Consider the following 16,741-nt stretch of genomic DNA (forward strand, 5'->3'; position numbering starts at 1 on the left):
TTCACCATCTGTTTTAAAGATTATCCAAAAAACGGTTGAGAATTTAAAAAAAAAAAATTCTAAAACCACACCCGACTTTCACATTATACCTTAAACTAGTAGCTGAAAGCCCATCCTGTCATATGGGTGTAATTTGCCATAAGCTACACACTTGCGGTTGGTTTAAGAGACTCAGTGGATGAATTAAATATTCTATGAAACTCTCAAATGATTTAGGCGCTTGCTACCCTGAATGTATAATTTTCAAAATGCACCTTTGACTTCAATGGGACCTAAGTGCCCAACCATGTCATGCTTCTTGGTCCCTTCTGGCCTTACGTTCTGTAAACTATTAGATCATCTCACCTGACCTTCTGTACATCCATTCTGTATAGGCCATTATTTTTTAGCCAGATAACCCTATATTTACCCAAAAACTTTAGTCAGACCACAACATTTCAGTCCTCAGGAGACTAAACTGTGGACCCCAGGGAGAGACCAAGGTACCACCAGTGTCTGAGGGCCGGCAATGGCATGGAATTGATTAGATATGCCCAGATAATTGGAGGAAGTGATCTGCACAGCCACACATGATCAGAGACCTTGGAAAGCACAAAACTCTCTGCCATCTGACCTGGGAAAAAATTCCTTCCTGAGCCCCAAATCGCAAGGGGGGGGCGGGAAAAGAGAATCGCTCAGGGTCTAACCACCATCTAAGCACGACCCATCAGCCCCTATCTGGAAAGAATTCTCTGTACCACTTCAGACCACCCATCCCCCTTCTCCAGCTAATCTCATGTGCTGTTTTTTCCCCCCTCCTTTCTGTGAAGCATGCATCTGGCCAACTGGGGTGGGGGGGTGGGTGTTCCCGCCTGACCCCTGCAGGGAACCAGCTGAACCCTGAAACATAAGCCAGTGATTATAATCAAATCTCAATGCAAAGCTCTAACTGGCTGTGAGGAGGATTAAACAACGAAAGCTCTTAGCAGGGGACGGGGTAGAATCACCAGCACTGGAAGTTGAAGTTATTTAAAATAAAATTATCTACTTCCTGCCACTAAAGCTTGTTATGCCTTTGTCAGAGAGGTTGAAAAGCCCCTATCACCACACTGGCGATCACTGTGTATAGATAATTGATTACCTTCTCTTTGATAAACTAAAAGTGAGAGAGGACTTGAGCTCCTTAAGCCTCATTGCAAGGCTGGTTTTCCAGCCCCAAAGTAAAGCAGACTGGCGTGATACTCTACCAATATGTTCACATGGTCATAACAGGTCAGATTCTGATTTCACTCCAGAGAAAGTAGTTACAGCATAAAATCAGAAGGAGGCCCAACATCTTGCACAAAATTAGATCTGGCCTTGGAATCTAGCAACGGACAAGGGGAGATTACATACAATCTAGATACGGGAATTTAAAAACAAATTTGTGTACATTGACATGACAGTAGGGATTATTTAATACTTAATTTTTATCAAGAGAAATGACTTACATGGACTGAAATTTTTGACTTAAAATACCCATAGTAAATACACGTTGTACCTCAGAGCATCCCTAGATACTTACTGTGATTATACAGTGAAGTTTCTACAAGATCAAAATGTCCAGCAAGCAGAGCAGAAACTTTGATGTCGCTTGCTCATGAGCTTTCCATCTATTACCGACATTTAAGTATCATTTCATCCTGGGCTATACGAAAAATATTACCAACCGGTTTTATTTTCCAACGCAATACCATCTTTGTTCTCTCTGCACTTCCTTTTTATTTGTGCCTGTATCATTTTCAAACCACTGTAAAAAGGGTTTTCATCACGTCAGTGAGGGGGGAAAGAAGTCACCAAACTATTTCTCCTAAAATGATATATTTGAGCATGAATAGTGCAAAAATTCAGGAGAAATAGTGCCTTGCTGTAGTATGACATCAGGCCACATTTTGGGCTCCACAAACATACAGTGAGAGACCAATAAATAGGAAGAAGCGCATTTAAGCCTCAGATCTACGTGTACAGCATGCTAAAAGCACCATCAGGCCATGGTGGTTTTAAAATGGGAGTTTCCCCATCAGTAAGTGAATAAAACCAAAACGTTTCTGTCTCGCATGATGCTTACGTAGTGTCTGAGTGATCCCAAATTAGATGCATCTGTCAAGCCTGATTGCTTATTCTGTCTGTTCTCATTACACTGGCCAAACCACATTGCCCATGCCTAGGGAGCACGGTTGGACAAGCGAATGTGTTGTCTGCCACTCGGTTAAATGGAATTTTGATTTGTAAAAACAAAACAAAGAACAATTTCTTCACAACTGTGTGTGTTTTACTTTGAATGACAGAATATTCTGCCTCTGCAGCCTCTTCCCCCTTGCAGCTAATGATGAATAACTAACTGTATTTCAAGGCACGCTATTATTCCCTGCTATGCCCACTGCAGGCTCGCTGGACTCCAAGGTGATATGCTGGAGCTAGGATTAGTGGCCAGACACGAAGAATGCGCCTACACTGCAATTAAAAACCCACGGCTGGCCCAGGCCCGCTGACTCAGGCTTGGCCTAAGAGGCTGTTTAATGCAGTGTAGACGGTTAGGCTCAGGCTAGAGCCCTGGCTCTAGGATCCTGCAAAGTGGGAGGATACCAGACCTTGGCTAAGCCCAAAACATCTCTACTGCAATTCAGAAACCCCTTAGACACGTGTGGCTGGCCCTTGCCAGCTGTCTTGGGCTAGGGCTAATTGCAGCATAGACATACCCTCAGTCTTTAACCTAGCTGAGTTTTGCTGTAGCAAAGACAGAAGCAGGAAGAACTAGCAGCCCATCCAATATTCAGGCCCTAGGCCTCATGAGGTCTTTTCTGTTGTTCTTCCCTTGGCAAGAGAACGAGCGGCACTCCCAGATTTTGTGACCAAGTCTGTTCAGACCACAGCTCCCACTGAGGGAGAATTGGGAATGGGGTGGGACCAAGAGGGAAGCGATCGCTATTTCCAGCTCTCCCCTAGATTCAGGTTCTCTTGGTTAGGACGTCCCGAGAGGAACGTTCTGAGCTCTGAAGAGCCGGAATTTCCAGAGGGCTCCTGGCCACAGCCAAGTGCTCAGCCCACACAGCTGGGGCCAGATTTACAGCAGTGCCCTGCGCCCAACGCGTATCCAGGACGCCGAGCTCTTTTGAAAACCTGGCCTTCAACGGCCTGCAGCTGAACTCGTAAGTCTCCCGCTGGAGTTGCGGGGGAGAGTCAGTGGGAGTTCTGTGCTAATATGGGAGGGCCGGTGAGCGGGCAGGCGGGATTCTGCTCGGTTCAGACCCAGAAGGAAGCTGGGTCGCAGCAGGGAAAACATTCCGTCGTTAAAAGGAACGCCCTCATTTAGATTTCTTTCATACAGACGGAACTGCCAGATTATTACGCTCCCTGGATGAATGTCGCAGCCAACCTGCCCCACCTGATAGAGGGACATCAGCTCCGCCGGGAAGTAGCAAAGGTTAGCTAACCAGTGCTGCACGCAGCAGGTTATCAGTCGATAACTAACTCTTCCCTGGGGCTGCGCTAATGTCTCTTTCCCCTCGCAGATGCCACTGCTCAGCACACAGTACCTGCGAGGACACAGGCAGCTGCGCCTGGCTCGCCTGGCTCTCGGCTTCATCACAATGGGATACGTATGGCAAGGAGGCGGCAGACAGACAGTGAAGGTCAGCACCTTTGTTACCCTCTGCTGTCCTACATCCTGATCTTCCGGCATCAACGATGCCAACACTCAGTGTCTGGCTTGGCTCCCATTTCACTAGGGCAGGTCAGAGACTGAGGAGCAAGTACTGGGGAACGTTACTAGCCTACCTACCTGTACAGCATGCAGTGCTCAGTAACATGACCATGCTCTTCCCCTGTGCTGCATGAAGAGCAAGCACCAGGAAGCCCAGCTAACCACCCACCCTGTCTCCGAAGACACAAACTGCGGCAAAAAGCATGATCTCTGAGCCTGAGTGCCACCCTCTTGAACTAGTGTGTCAACGTAAAGAGGTGGATGAAAGGCAGGAACTGACAGTGCCCTGGGGTCACAGTGCCCCGCTCAGCACTGATCTGCAAAACTGCCTTTGTTAGAAGCAGAGTTTCCATCCCAACAGGGTGAATCTCCCCAGTTCTCCTGTTTTGTTACCCAGCACAGTAGCCATCTGCTGTTCCTGTAACACTCTTGTCTAACCTAGATCCTTCCCAGAGCGCTCGCGGTGCCTTACTGCACGATCTCTGAGCTTCTCGACCTGCCGCCCATTCTTGTCTATGCAGACTGCGTTTTGGCAAACTGGAAGAAGAGAGACCCCTGTGGGTATGTAGAGCTCCGGGACCACCTCTGTCAGATGCCACAGCGCTTTGTATACAGTAACGACACCACCATGCTGCGCCTGTTGGAGGTGTAGGCATGCAGCTCTCACCTGTAGGTCATGCCCAGATCAGGTCACCTGAATGCATATAAACATATTACAGTGAACCCAGTCAGTGCAATCATACAGGTGCTATCCAGATGCTTTCACCTGCTGGTGCCCCATTAACTGATCCAGGCATCCTCCTGTCTGGTACAAGCCTCCTCATAGGACATTTCAGCTACCGACTGCTTCGAGACTTGGGGTCACACAGCTCTGGCAGTAGCAGGGTGAGACACTAGGGGCTGTTCTCTTCAAAGAGCTGAACCCAGATAGAAGGTAAATTCCCGCCCTGAGCCCCCCATCCGTGACTGGGTGCTGGACACCCCACGGTCTATGCAGCCCCAGTTAGGGTTCCCTGGAAACCCATGTCATGGCCACTCAACAGCGCTGGGTTGTCCTCACTTAAAAACAGTCTTAAAATCTTTCCTCCTCCTCACGGCTTTCTTTTTTCTTCCTCAATTGCGGCTCCGTCCCGGCTGTGCCTGGAGACCCCTGAACGCAGAGTAAGTAGATCTGGTTTGTCTTGGCGAATGACAGGACTGTAGAGCGCTGTGCCAGAGTGACCCCAGGGGCGCAATTCCCACCTCAAGGAGACATGCCCAGCATGCTCAAAGTACCGTGTAGCCGCAGCGGGTGGGAGGGGCTAGCCACCCCGAGTACATGCCTAGCATCTCGGGCAGGTGCGTACTCAGGTGCAGCCCCCCCACCACCATGGCTACATTCAGGTCTTAGCGTGCTAATGCCCATCAAGCTAGGGCAGGTATGTCTCCACACGCTGGAATCACGCCTCCAGCTGGAGGTGCAGGCACACACGGACAGGCATGGGGGAGAGCAAGGAAAGGAAAGGTGGCTTGGTCTTACGGCTACAGCAGCATCCCCAACTCAACCTGCACAGACTAACAAGTGCACCACCGACCCCAAACGGGGGGGGGGGTGGTCTTCTTCACCGCTGTGTTACAGCTTCTCCATCATAAAACTGGGATAAAACTACTTTTGGTGGGGAGAGAGGGAGGCAGGGATTGATTAGTTTATGCTCCTGGAGTGACTTGTATGAAAGAATACCAGCATAGTATACACAGATATGGGAAAGGAACAAATCATTCAATTCTGCAGGGTAGTTTAGACAGCACATGCAAACATGTGCACGCAGCACCTTACGCAACTGATTTCACAGCCGTTTCTATACGTCAGCCTGAATGGGACCTAATTCAGGTTTTCAAAAGGTTTTGCTTTTCTACATGCAGTTTCATCTGAAGAGCTGGCAGTCTAGCTGCACACAAAAGCCACTGCATGTTTTCCTTTGGATTCCACACTAGCTTCTGGTTAATGATATTTTTACACTGCACAGTTCTCCTTGGATACAGTTTCTCAGCATCAGCTACAAATTGCTATTTCTTTGAGGTCATTTTACTGACCTAGCCCTGAGGAATGCATCTTTCTTCCCTTAGGAATCTCGACATCCTGTTTTCATTCCCTGGAGGGGACAGCAACAAAGGTTTCTTCCTAGTCTCTCTTCTTGTTGAAGCAGCAGCTGCAGCTGGAATCAAGGTACCGAGTCCTAATGAAATAGCAAGGGGGCTCGCTCGCAGCTGGACTAAGTGCTGCGTACAAACTCCATTAAGTTTACCTCACAGGAACCTAGCGTTCTGCCCAGTAGATTCTATGACAGTTTAAAGTGATCAAACGCACCTAGGACATGGTGACCAAGTACAAGTGCAGGTTTTTCCACCATCCACGTAAACCCCTGTGCTGTAGAAATCAATCACTTTGCTTTCTTCACCCAGCAGAGGCCGAGATAGTTTTTTTCCTTATTTGCCCGCAGATGGGAGACCCGCATCATAAACAAGAGCAAATGGGTCCCAAGCCTCAGTCTGCTGTTAGCTCTGTTCTTTTCCACCCTTCCCTGCTGTTGCCGACTACTGGAGTCACCTCAGCATCTCTCTGCAGGTTCTAGCTGCAGAGCTGTGGAGAAGGGGTTTGGACACCATCCCTTTAAGAGGGTGGCATCTGTATGACCCCACTGTAAGTGAATCCCTGCTAAGGAGGCACCAGGGATGGAAGCCCAGTTTCATTCCCTACCAATCCCAGAGATGGCTCCTGCTGGAGAACCCGACAGTATCACAACTGGGAGTGACCTGGGAGACTCTGCAGTCTCTTTCCTCAGAAAGTCTGACCCTTGTGTTCTGGATACCAAGAGTGTTTTTCCCTCTGTTCCCTCTAAGGCAATCCCCATTATTGTCAATGCCATATTGCACCATGGCCTTTGCTCCTTGGAAACAGCACTGCAGGATGTGGCCTTGTCTATATGCAAGATGCGTGAAGCTTTCAAACTGATTCACGGTAAGTGCTTAGACTTGATAGCTGCGCTTGCGAATTCTGACCAAAAATCCCACAACAAAATTTACATTCATGCAACAATCAATCCCTATTTTATTACTTCCAGGTAGAGAGACACGCTCCCTCCCCCGAGCAGCTTGTAGTTAGCTCCCTGAGTCTGTTGCAGAGTCTCCTTTGTGGTCAGATAGGCAATTAGAATGAGTGTGTAATGGTTCCCAGGGATGTATTGAGTTGAATGCTGATGTGGGAAGGATGCAGGAGCTTCCTCAATGTCCAAAACTGGGCATCCGCAGAAGTGTATTTCAGCCAAAGAACTAATTTTCTGTCCCTAAAAACATCCCACGGTCAGTGCTCTGCTGAAATGAGATGCGCTTTATTCTAAGCTTGTCTCACCAAATACACGTTTTAGCATGTATGCCAGTCAGCATGCCCGTGAGAGGGATCGCAGAGACAAATAACAGACAGCAGCACTGTTACACACTGAAATGAGCAGGAGACGGACGTTCAGAACTGAATCCACATCATGAGTTACCATCTCTGGTGCTAAAGCCATAGTACGATGCCGGGTCTGGGAACTGTTATGCAAACCACTTTGGCTCACTAAATGAAGCGAACTGCAAGTACCACTAACTGCCAATAGCATTACTTCACTCAAGTTGCCCAAGTATTTGTGGGCAAGGGATGTCTGCAAACCACTGCCTGTGCATGGCTGGGGCCGAGCCCTGCCTGGCACCACAGAGCAACGCGCCAATCCTCTGTGCCAGCAGCAGAGCCAGTTCCGCCACAAATTGTACTTTATCCTGCGGAGAGGCCAAGCAAGCAAGGGGCTCCCCTGAATGTGATCACCCCAGTTTGTGCAGTGCTGGGTTCAGGAGTAGGCTGATGTGTCATTTTAGAAATGTATCCATTAAACAGATTAAATACTTTAAATCAATCAGGAAGGGGCATGGAATCTCTCCAAGCCAAATAATATCTGACGTAACACTCACATTGCTGGCAAAGGGCGATATCTGAAAAGCCAGGGCTCTAAGGGTTAGTGTCAGATGTTGCTTATGGCTCCAATGCACTCATTAACCTGAATGAATGTTCCGTGTCTCCGCAGAGTGTGTAAATCCTGGAGTGTTTTTCAGATCCCTTCGCATATACCTCTCAGGGTATGTACCTTCTCTGGGTCACTCTCTCTTATTAGGAACAAAGGAGTCACTAGACTGCATCAGACCAATACCCTGCCTCCCACAGGGACTGGCACCGGATGGTGTAAGAAAACAGCAATTACAGTATAACCTGCCTACTACAGAAAAAATTCTTCCAGCCCGCTCAGTTAGGGGCTGATCCTGCCCCAAAGCAGGAGGTGTGTAATTTCCAATTAGGTATAAGGAAGGAGAATGTACCCACTTAAAATGGAAAAAAAAAAAAACAACCAACCATTATCATTAAGCAATATCATCTATAACATTTGCTCCATCATTTTATAAATGCACACTGAGTTCTCACCTCCCAGCAGGAGCTGGTATTTAGCCTTCTGCTTCCCCTTCTTGACACCAGCTCCGTTTCCTTCCCCCTTTTCTTGTCTCTGTCTCGCCCTCTCTGGCAGGCAGTGGCCAATTTACAAAAAACTGGACTAGTGAGCCGAAATGTAGGGTGACCAGATGTGCCAATAGTAGGGGCTTTGTTTTCTATAGGACCCTATTCCCCCCCCACCACAGATTTTTCACACTTGCTATCTGGTCACCCTACCGTGATGTTACCTGAGAAACTTTGCCCATCACATGTTGGATAAAGAACTAAGTTCCCAGCCCAGTCCAACAGGCACTGCCTGGAAGCCTGCATCACAGCCCTGAGTTCCCCTTCCTGCAGGTAGCACAGCGCTTTCACGATGGGGATAACTAGGGGGTGGGTTAGGCCTCGGTGGTGCTAAGGTCATTCCGAGTTAACAGAACACAGATCTTGCATTGGGCTGCGTTACAGCAGAACCACTGTTTCCAGGAACAATTGTCTGGTGAGAAGTTGCCTGTGCTGCAAGTCACTAATGTCTATCACCATGGCGGGTCAAGCCACACGGAACCCCCAACAGGCAGTTAGCACATTCAGTATGGGAAAGGCCATGCAATTGCTTCTTGCTTCATGTTTTTGGAACCAGCTGGAAGGACAATTTCCTGATGCCGGAGGGGCTGGTGTACGAGGGGGTGTGGGACAGCCCCAAGCAGTTTTTCGGTGGCAGTGCGGCACAGAGCTCTACATTACAGTGCTTTGACGTACTGCTAGGAATCCAGCACAGCGCAGCCCAGGGTAAGTGGAAATAGCTGCGGTTGGAAGCTGCAGTTATTGTGGGACTAGTACAGGAGCCTTTCACCAAGAGCTTCCGGTTCTAGTGAACCGGCCACTAGAATATTGTTCAGCGGGTTAGTCCAGAAGACTCCTGCCAGACACGTGTGGGCAAGAGACCGGGGTCTCCCCAGAAAGGGATTTCCCCCTCAGAACAGAACAAAAAACAAACCTCCCATGGGCCAGAGCCAGAACAAAACAGGGGAGCCACTAGCCTCAGCTTAACAACAGGTTATTAGAAACCGTGTGTGCACACTCCCCGCTTGCCAGCTGCCTGGCCCACATCACTCAGTAGAGAAGCAATGGGCTCGGATAGTTTTCAGAGGGAATCAATACTTCAGCAATAGTGCAGTCACTTCCCGGGGTAAGAGTTTAGAGCAGGGCACTGGAGTTGGGAGAGAGAATCAGTCACCAAGGGGGCCAATGATTTACATTCGTTTTTGTAACTCACTCACTCAGAGGAGTGATATTTGTCACACAGCGAGGAGCAGGGAAGGGCTGAGCTGGGTAACCACCACCGTTTTGGCCCAGCACCTTTTCTTTAGTGGGGGCCAGTGCCGAGCTCTCTCACTGCATTTCCCAAACTAATGCTCTTGCCTTGCTGTTGCAGGGTTCTCAGCAGAGTACCTCAGTTGCATGAGGGATTACATGCCAGCGGCTCACAGGGCCTTCATTCAGACCCTAGCTTCTGGCCCCTCCCTCCGGCAGTTTGTCCTGGCAACAGGAGACGCAGGCCTGCATGCAGCTTTCAACAAGTGCGTGTCGGTGCTGGCGGACCTACGGAGCTATCACATACAGATCGCCACCAAGTACATCACCATCCCGGCTGGGAGGTGCCGAGTGGAGCAGCAGCAGCTTAGGGGCTGTGTCCACGAGGGCATGTCAGTGCTCTCAGAAAGGGGAACTGGCGGGACAGGGTTTATGCGCTTTCTCAAAGCCATCAGAGACACCACCCGAAAGGCACAGCTCACGGAGGAGGAGGCAACGGTGCCAACACACTGACTAGCCCACGGTGATGGCACATTCAGATGGGCCCCTCCATGCCCTGCCCCTCTCCTGTTGCTGTCAGCCCTGGGTTAGCCATGACCTTGAGATGGGATGGGACAGCCTGGACATGGGGAAGGATTGGGCCTTCTCCTCCACAGTCCAGGGGAGCAGGAAGGCAGCAGCCAGCCTGATCTGTGGACCATTGCAAGTGGGTGCATCCACTGAAACCAAAAGGACTGGCTGGGGTCCCTGGCTCATTGAATGGTGCCTGTGCACACTTTGCAGCATGGGCAAGGACAACCCAGCCATTACGGCCAGCAAATCCGTTGCTTTCTAGATTGTATTTAGATCTATGGTGTAAAGAGCCATGCACACTGTCATAAATATAAAGGGAAGGGTAACAACCTTTATGTATGCAGTAACATCAAATCCCTCCTGGCCAGAGGTACAGAATCACTTACCTGTAAGGGGTTAATCAGTTCAATTAACCTAGTTGGCACCTGACCAGAAGGACCAATGGGGAAAGAAGATACTTTCAAATCAGGGGCAGGAGTTGTTTGTTCCCTCTGGTTAGAGAGAGAGAGAGAGAGAGAGAGAGAGAGAGAGAGAGAGAGAGAGACACAGACAGACAGACACAGACACACCGGCCCCGACCAAGCAGGTAACCCAGCTCCTATTGAAATGATATATCTAAAATTACAGAAATTTTCTTGCGATTACTTACAATGGTTAGCACAGGGAAAATTCACAAGCTAAAACAAAAGATAATCTAAGAGGGAGGTTTATTCCTGTTTTTGTAACTTTGAAGTTGAGCCTAGGAGGGAAATCCTCTGTGTTTTAAATCTTTTTATTACCCTGTAAAATTACCTTCCATCCTGATTTACTTTGTCCTTTATAATAAAAGAAGCACCTCTAAAAAATTCTTCTTTTAAGAACCGGATGGGTTTTTAGGACACTAAAAACTAAAGGGTCTGGTCTGTGCTCACTTTGTTAACCTATTTGGTTGCTAGATTATTCTCAAGCCTCCCCAGGAAAGGGGGTGAAGGGGCTTGGGAGGAGTTCCTGTTTCCCCAAAATATCCAAGTGGTCCTTTTCCTAAATCTTTGTTTAACTCACTTGGCGGTGGCAGCACATCGTCCAAGGACAAGGAAGGATTTGTGCCTTGAGGAAGTTTTAACCTAAGCTGGTAGAAATAAGCTTAGGGGGTCTTTCATGCAGGTCCCCACATCTGTACTCCAGAGTTCAGAGTGGGGAGGAACCCTGACACACATTCATTGCACTGGGGAGTGGCAGGAAAGTGAAGTGCTTTGTACCTCTGTCCATATGGTATCTGCGGTAACAGCACATTTCAGTGCCCTTCCCATCGAGGGCCGGCGCTTCCACTAGGCGACCCTAGGCGGTGGGGGGTCCTTCCGCTCCGGGTCTTCAGCAGAAATTCGGTGGCGGGTCCCAGAGCGCGTGAAGGACCCGCCGCTGAAGTGCCCTGAAGATGCGGAGCGAAAGAACCCCCGCCACCGAATGCTCAGAGGAGGAGCGCTGCCGCCTAGGGTGGCAAAAACCGTGGTGCCGCTCCTGTTCCCACCTGGCGGTTATTAGAGCTCTGCCCCTAGCTGGGGTTGCTGAGAGAGACACACGCTTCTTCCAGCTTTAACTTCCCCTGCACTCAAGTGATATTTGTGAATCCCCCAGGAGGAGGAAGTGCAAACAGGCTGCAAAGCCACAGGGGGAAGAAAGTTATAATGCAACTTGCTAAATACTTGAGTCTGTATCTGGCCTCCTGTTACACTGGCTTCTAGGGGAGCAGGATGCCCACAACCCCAGGGGCCTGCTGCTGGCCCACCAGCCCCTGGAGACAGTTGAGGCAAAGCCACACGCCAGGGCATTGCAAGACAGGAATGCCTATTCACAGCCCTGGGAAATGGACCGACGTTCCCCCCTGCAACACCCAAGCAGCTTTTGCAAACAGTGTCTCAAACTCATCTGCCAGGAACCCCAAGCGGCAGCAGCAGGTGCAGCTCACCCTGTTGAGAGCCCGTCAGTTGGGGATGCAGCTGCAACTTAGAAAAATACAGGCAACCAAAGTCCAGGGCAACTGAAAAACATTGCAACTGTGGCAAGCTGAACAGGCCGAACATGAAAAGCCACCAGGCAGAGCCTGGTGAACTTCCATTCTGCCCCAGACTGGAAGAGATCAGCTGACATAACCCCCACATTGCCTGTCCGGGCTGCGGAGGCTCAGACCCTCCCCATTTTGCCCAAGTTCAGATTTCAGATTGATGCACTCGTACACTCTGGCTGTGGAGGCGGGGGCAGCTGCTGGCTGGGGTATGACAAGAGGAAATCTGATTCATAAGGGCAGGAACCACTTCAGGAAATCCCCTCCCACCCCACCAAAGCTCCAAGCAGGTGCTGACCAGGGCCGGCTCTGGCTTTTTTGCCACCCCAAGCAAAAAACGCCTGGCTGGCCGGGGCAGCAAAGGGGGAGGGGAGGGGAGGAGAGGAGGAAAACAAACCCGCCCCCGGACGGAGCGGTGCGGGAGGGAGAACAAACTCGCTGTCCGGAGCGGCGGGTGGGGGGGGGCAGGAAACAAACCTGCCCCTGGCCGGAGCGGCGAAAGGGGGGGGGGCACAAACCAGCCGGCCGGAGCAGCAAATGGGGGCGGGGGAGGGAGGGAGAGAGAACAAACCCGCCGGCCAGAGCGGCGAAGGGGGGGACAGAGAACAAACCTGCCCCCGGCCGGAGCAGCAAATGGGGCGGGGGGGGGGGGAAACAAACCAGCCGGAGCAGCAAATGGGGCGGGGGGGGGAAACAAACTAGCCAGCCGGAGCAGCAAAGGGGAGGGCGGGAGAACAAACCCGCCGGCCGGAGCGGCGAAGGGGAGGGGGAGGGTGGGAGAACAAACCCGCCGGCCGGAGCGGTGAAGGGGAGGGGGAGGGCGGGAAACAAACCTGCCCCCGGCCGGAGCAGCGAGGGGTGGGGGGGAACAAACCGGCCGGCAGGAGCAGTGAAGGAAAGAAAAAAAAAAAAAAATACCTGCGGGGCGGTGGGAGCGTGGGTACAGGGGGACTCCCAGCCCTGCAGACCCTGGGCAGCGGAGTGCGCACCCCAGCTAGCGGGGCGGGAAAAGAGAGAGAAGGGGGGCAGCCAGGGCTTCCTTAAGTGGGGTGCTTGCCAAGCGGCCCCTCCCGCTGCGCCGCCTGCTGGGAGGGCTCCGTGCCGCTCCGGTCGGCAGGCAGGGAAGGACGCAGGCTGCCCTGCCAGGCTTGCTGCAGGGCGCTCCCGTCCTCCGCCCCCTACAGGGCGGCGGGAGCAGCAAACCAAAAAGAAAAAACCTGCAGGGGCGGCCAAAGCGGTGAAGCACAAAACAAACAAAACAAAACCAAAAAGGATTAGATGGAATGCCGCCCCAAGCACGAGCTTGCTCGGCTGGTGCCTGGAGCCGGCCCTGGTGCTGACTCATGGCCGGAGTCAGGATGGTCTCGTGGTTCAGAGCCACGTGTGGAGCCACAACCCCTCCCCCCCTCTAATTCCAGTTTTACCGCCAGCCTCCTGCAGGACCCTGGACAAGCCATGTAGGGCCAGATTTCCAGAGAGCTCAGCATTTGGTGTGCACCCCAAGCCCTAAGGCCCCCTTTCCAAGGGCAAGCGGACTCAGTAAGCTGTGCTGAGAGAAGAACCCCGACCATACGTGGGCTAGTCATGAGACCCCATTCTAAGCCAGAGATGGAAGTTACACTTTCCCTGTGTTTGCTGCATTATCTTTCACCTGAGGATCTTCCTTTGCCGCCTGAGAAGATGACGCTAGGTCTGATGTACTGACAACTGTGTTGGAATTGCAAGCTGTCACTTGGGAGGGCGGGCAGAGGAGCAGAGTTTCCTGGCCATGCTTTCAGGCTGGGGGGCAGGGGCTCTGGGGGAAAGTGCCCCCAGTCAGTCCACAGGAGGTGTATGTAATAGTTTAAAAATTTTGGCCAGAGGCATAAGGACCTGAATAGTCAAACTTGGATAGCCAGTTTTAGGGGCCAAATTGACTCGCCCTAGGTCGTCATGCACAGAGCCAATCCGTGGCAGAGCCAGCAGAGAACCCCAGGAGTTCTGGCTCCCAGTCCTTGGGTGGCTTTCCATGGAACGTTTATAGAAATGAGCCCAGTAATGCTGACCACCTCTAGGAGATTGTAAGTGTTCCCAGCAGAGAAGCTAGGGCGAGAGAGCTGGGCTGAATTGAGAACAGTGAAGGATTTTAAATGTGTTTGCTCTGAGCTTTCACATTCAGTTAGGACAACTCAGTCCCCCTTCCTTTAGGGCTGGTATCCGTGGGCAACACGTTGAGCAGGGCTGCACTTAAGTAGAGTTTGCTCGGGCTCTTTACAGTTTGCTCAGTCTTGTCTCATTTGCCTAATCAGACAGCAGCCTTAGCCTTGTCTGCATTAGCCACCTAGTGGGCAGGGAGTTTTGTTCCCATGTATCACTGAAACAATTAGCTTGGAAATTAACATAGCCTTATTCTAATGACCCTCCCATAAATAGCTATTTGTTATACTCCATTAGCTGGGTGCATGCAGTAGGTACAGATGCATATTATGCTCCAGTGACAAGCACATTAGCAGCATGTAATTTACTAATGCAAATTAAAACAGGCATTAGTATCTTATGCTCTATTTGGCATTGGCAAATTCATAACAACATTAGCATACATTTAATCATTAGGAAGTTAGCTGGAACCTCAAAGAAATCCTCAAGTGACATGAAACAAGTATTAGGAAATTATTTTATGCCCTGCTGTGATGCTTATTTTTGTGACAGCAGCTTCAGTTTTGGTTTCCATTAAAGTATGTGCTAATAATATCCTTGGCACAGGCAAGGTAAATCAGCAGCACCTTATCCAAGCACAGAGACTAAGATACAGCCTGTGCTTAGTACAGCATACATTGTTCCCTTTGGGGAGAGAACACAATACTTTAGGTTTCAGAGTAGCAGCCGTGTTAGTCTGTATCCGCAAAAAGAACAGGAGTACTTGTGAGACTAACACCTTAGAGACTAACAAATTTATTAGAGCATAAGCTTTCGTGGGCTACAGCCCTTTTGCCTGGCTGGTGTCCAGGGTTGCTTAAAGGGAACTGTGGGCCTTGCTGGAACAATAGCCAACAGGAATCAGCACTGACAGGATCTGTACCTAGCATCATGGTAACTTCTGTTTTTTCATTCCAGTGCAGTGTCTGAGCTTGATTAAAAGCTCCTGCAACCAGAGGAAAGGCAGTTTGGGTCAGTAGATGGGGGCACCAGGCTAGGAGTCAGGAAACCTAGGTTCACTGATTTCAAGTCCAGAAGGAACTATTATGATCATCTCGTCTGACCTCCTGTATAAAACCCAGACCAGGAGAACCTCACCTGGTAATTTCTGCTTCAAGCCCATAACTTCTGTTTAAGTTATTGCAGTGGCTCTGCCTCTGACCTGCTTGGTGACCTCAGACAAGTCACTTCCTCTCTCTGTGCCTCTGTTTCCTCTCCCACCTTTTGTCTGGTTACTGTATTTAGAGAGAGAGAGAGAGAGAGAGAGAGAGCGAGCGAGCGAGCGCGCTCTTTGGGGCTGGGACTTTCTCACTATGCATCTGGGGGCTGCACAATCTCAGGCAGGGCTTCTAGGTGCTACCGCATTACAAATAATACAACACCCTCCCCCCCCCACACACACGTGGGGTGTAGATCTCCTTACCAAAGGAACAGTTACCAATGGGACCCGTCACATTCTAGACAGCAAGAGGAAGCTTGAAGGTAAATGGGTCGTCTTTAAAAAAAAAAAAAAAAAAAAAAAATTGTAGAACTAAGGACCACAGAACCTGCTCTCCCTTTTCCTTTAGGAGATGAACATGCTGTGATGCTACTTTAGTGTCCTCATGAGTCCATGTAACTCCAATAGCCCGCCGTGTGCTTAGAGTCCCTGTGGGGTAATTCTTTGGGAGTACAATGGAGATACCAAGGGCTAGACAACCTATGGCACACGAGCTTATTTTCAGTGGCACTCACACTTCCCAGGTCCTGGCTACCGGTCCAGGGGGCTCTGCATTTTAATTGAATTTTAAATGAGCTTCTTAAACATTTTAAAAACCTTATTTACTTTACATACAACAATAGCTTAGTTATGTATTATAGACTTATAGAAAGAGACCTTATAAAAACGTTAAATTGTATTACTGGCACGCGAAACCTTAAATTAGAGTGAATAAATGAAGACTCGGCACACCACTTCTGAAAGATTGCTGATCCCTGGGCTAGACCTTCAGCTTGTGTAAATCCAGCTAAGTCCATGGAGCTTGGCCGATTTTCACTCACCAAGGATCTAGTCCCAAACTTCTTCATGACCCCTACAGGTGCTGCACAGCCGGAGGAAGAGAGTCCTGCTCTTTGGAGTTTGAGCCAAGACCAGTAATAGGACAAATTTGAATATCTAAGGTGCCCAGTTGCAGAGCCACAAGCAAGCTACGCCAAGAACCCACGTGCAATGGAGAGGTGTGCACAGCTTCTCTCGCTGGGACCTCACCTTCAGCATGGAGGGCTGAGGTAAGCTGGTTCACTGGGGTTGCGGCTACAGGCAGGGGAAGTCCTGCTCTGGCCACAGTAAGCACAAGCGTATGTTTGCTGTGCAGCAGAGGGAAGGCAGGCTTCCCAGATCCTTTACAGGGGTGCTGGAGCTCATCCGCACTGGGGTGTGGGG

General features: G+C 50.2%; 1 protein-coding gene and 1 long non-coding RNA gene across 7 annotated transcripts in view; one reads left to right on the top strand and one right to left on the bottom strand.

The window, feature by feature from the left end:
• The window catches only part of LOC101943268 (indoleamine 2,3-dioxygenase 1), a 61,869-nt gene extending 50,921 nt beyond the window's left edge, over positions 1-10,948 (top strand). For 4 of the 6 annotated variants that reach the window (XM_024108330.3, XM_024108334.3, XM_005286557.4 and 1 more), the window contains exons 3-11: positions 3,347-3,442; positions 3,531-3,650; positions 4,164-4,282; positions 4,868-4,882; positions 5,828-5,927; positions 6,602-6,719; positions 7,819-7,870; positions 8,857-9,005; positions 9,652-10,948. In XM_024108330.3, coding sequence (XP_023964098.1) covers positions 3,347-3,442; positions 3,531-3,650; positions 4,164-4,282; positions 4,868-4,882; positions 5,828-5,927; positions 6,602-6,719; positions 7,819-7,870; positions 8,857-9,005; positions 9,652-10,043 — 1,161 coding nt within the window. In that variant the 3' untranslated portion in view covers positions 10,044-10,948. Of the gene's footprint in view, positions 1-3,346; positions 3,443-3,530; positions 3,651-4,163; positions 4,292-4,867; positions 4,883-5,827; positions 5,928-6,601; positions 6,720-7,818; positions 7,871-8,856; positions 9,006-9,651 lie in introns of all 6 variants that reach the window. The other 2 variants (XM_065584724.1, XM_065584725.1) reach the window with 1 other exon arrangement.
• LOC135981580 (uncharacterized) overlaps positions 1-16,741 on the bottom strand; it is a 116,162-nt gene that overhangs the window by 66,925 nt on the left and 32,496 nt on the right. The gene's annotated exons all lie outside the window — the stretch shown is intronic.

This window comes from Chrysemys picta, chromosome 2 (assembly GCF_011386835.1).
Source record: "Chrysemys picta bellii isolate R12L10 chromosome 2, ASM1138683v2, whole genome shotgun sequence".
NCBI lineage: Eukaryota > Metazoa > Chordata > Testudines > Emydidae > Chrysemys > Chrysemys picta.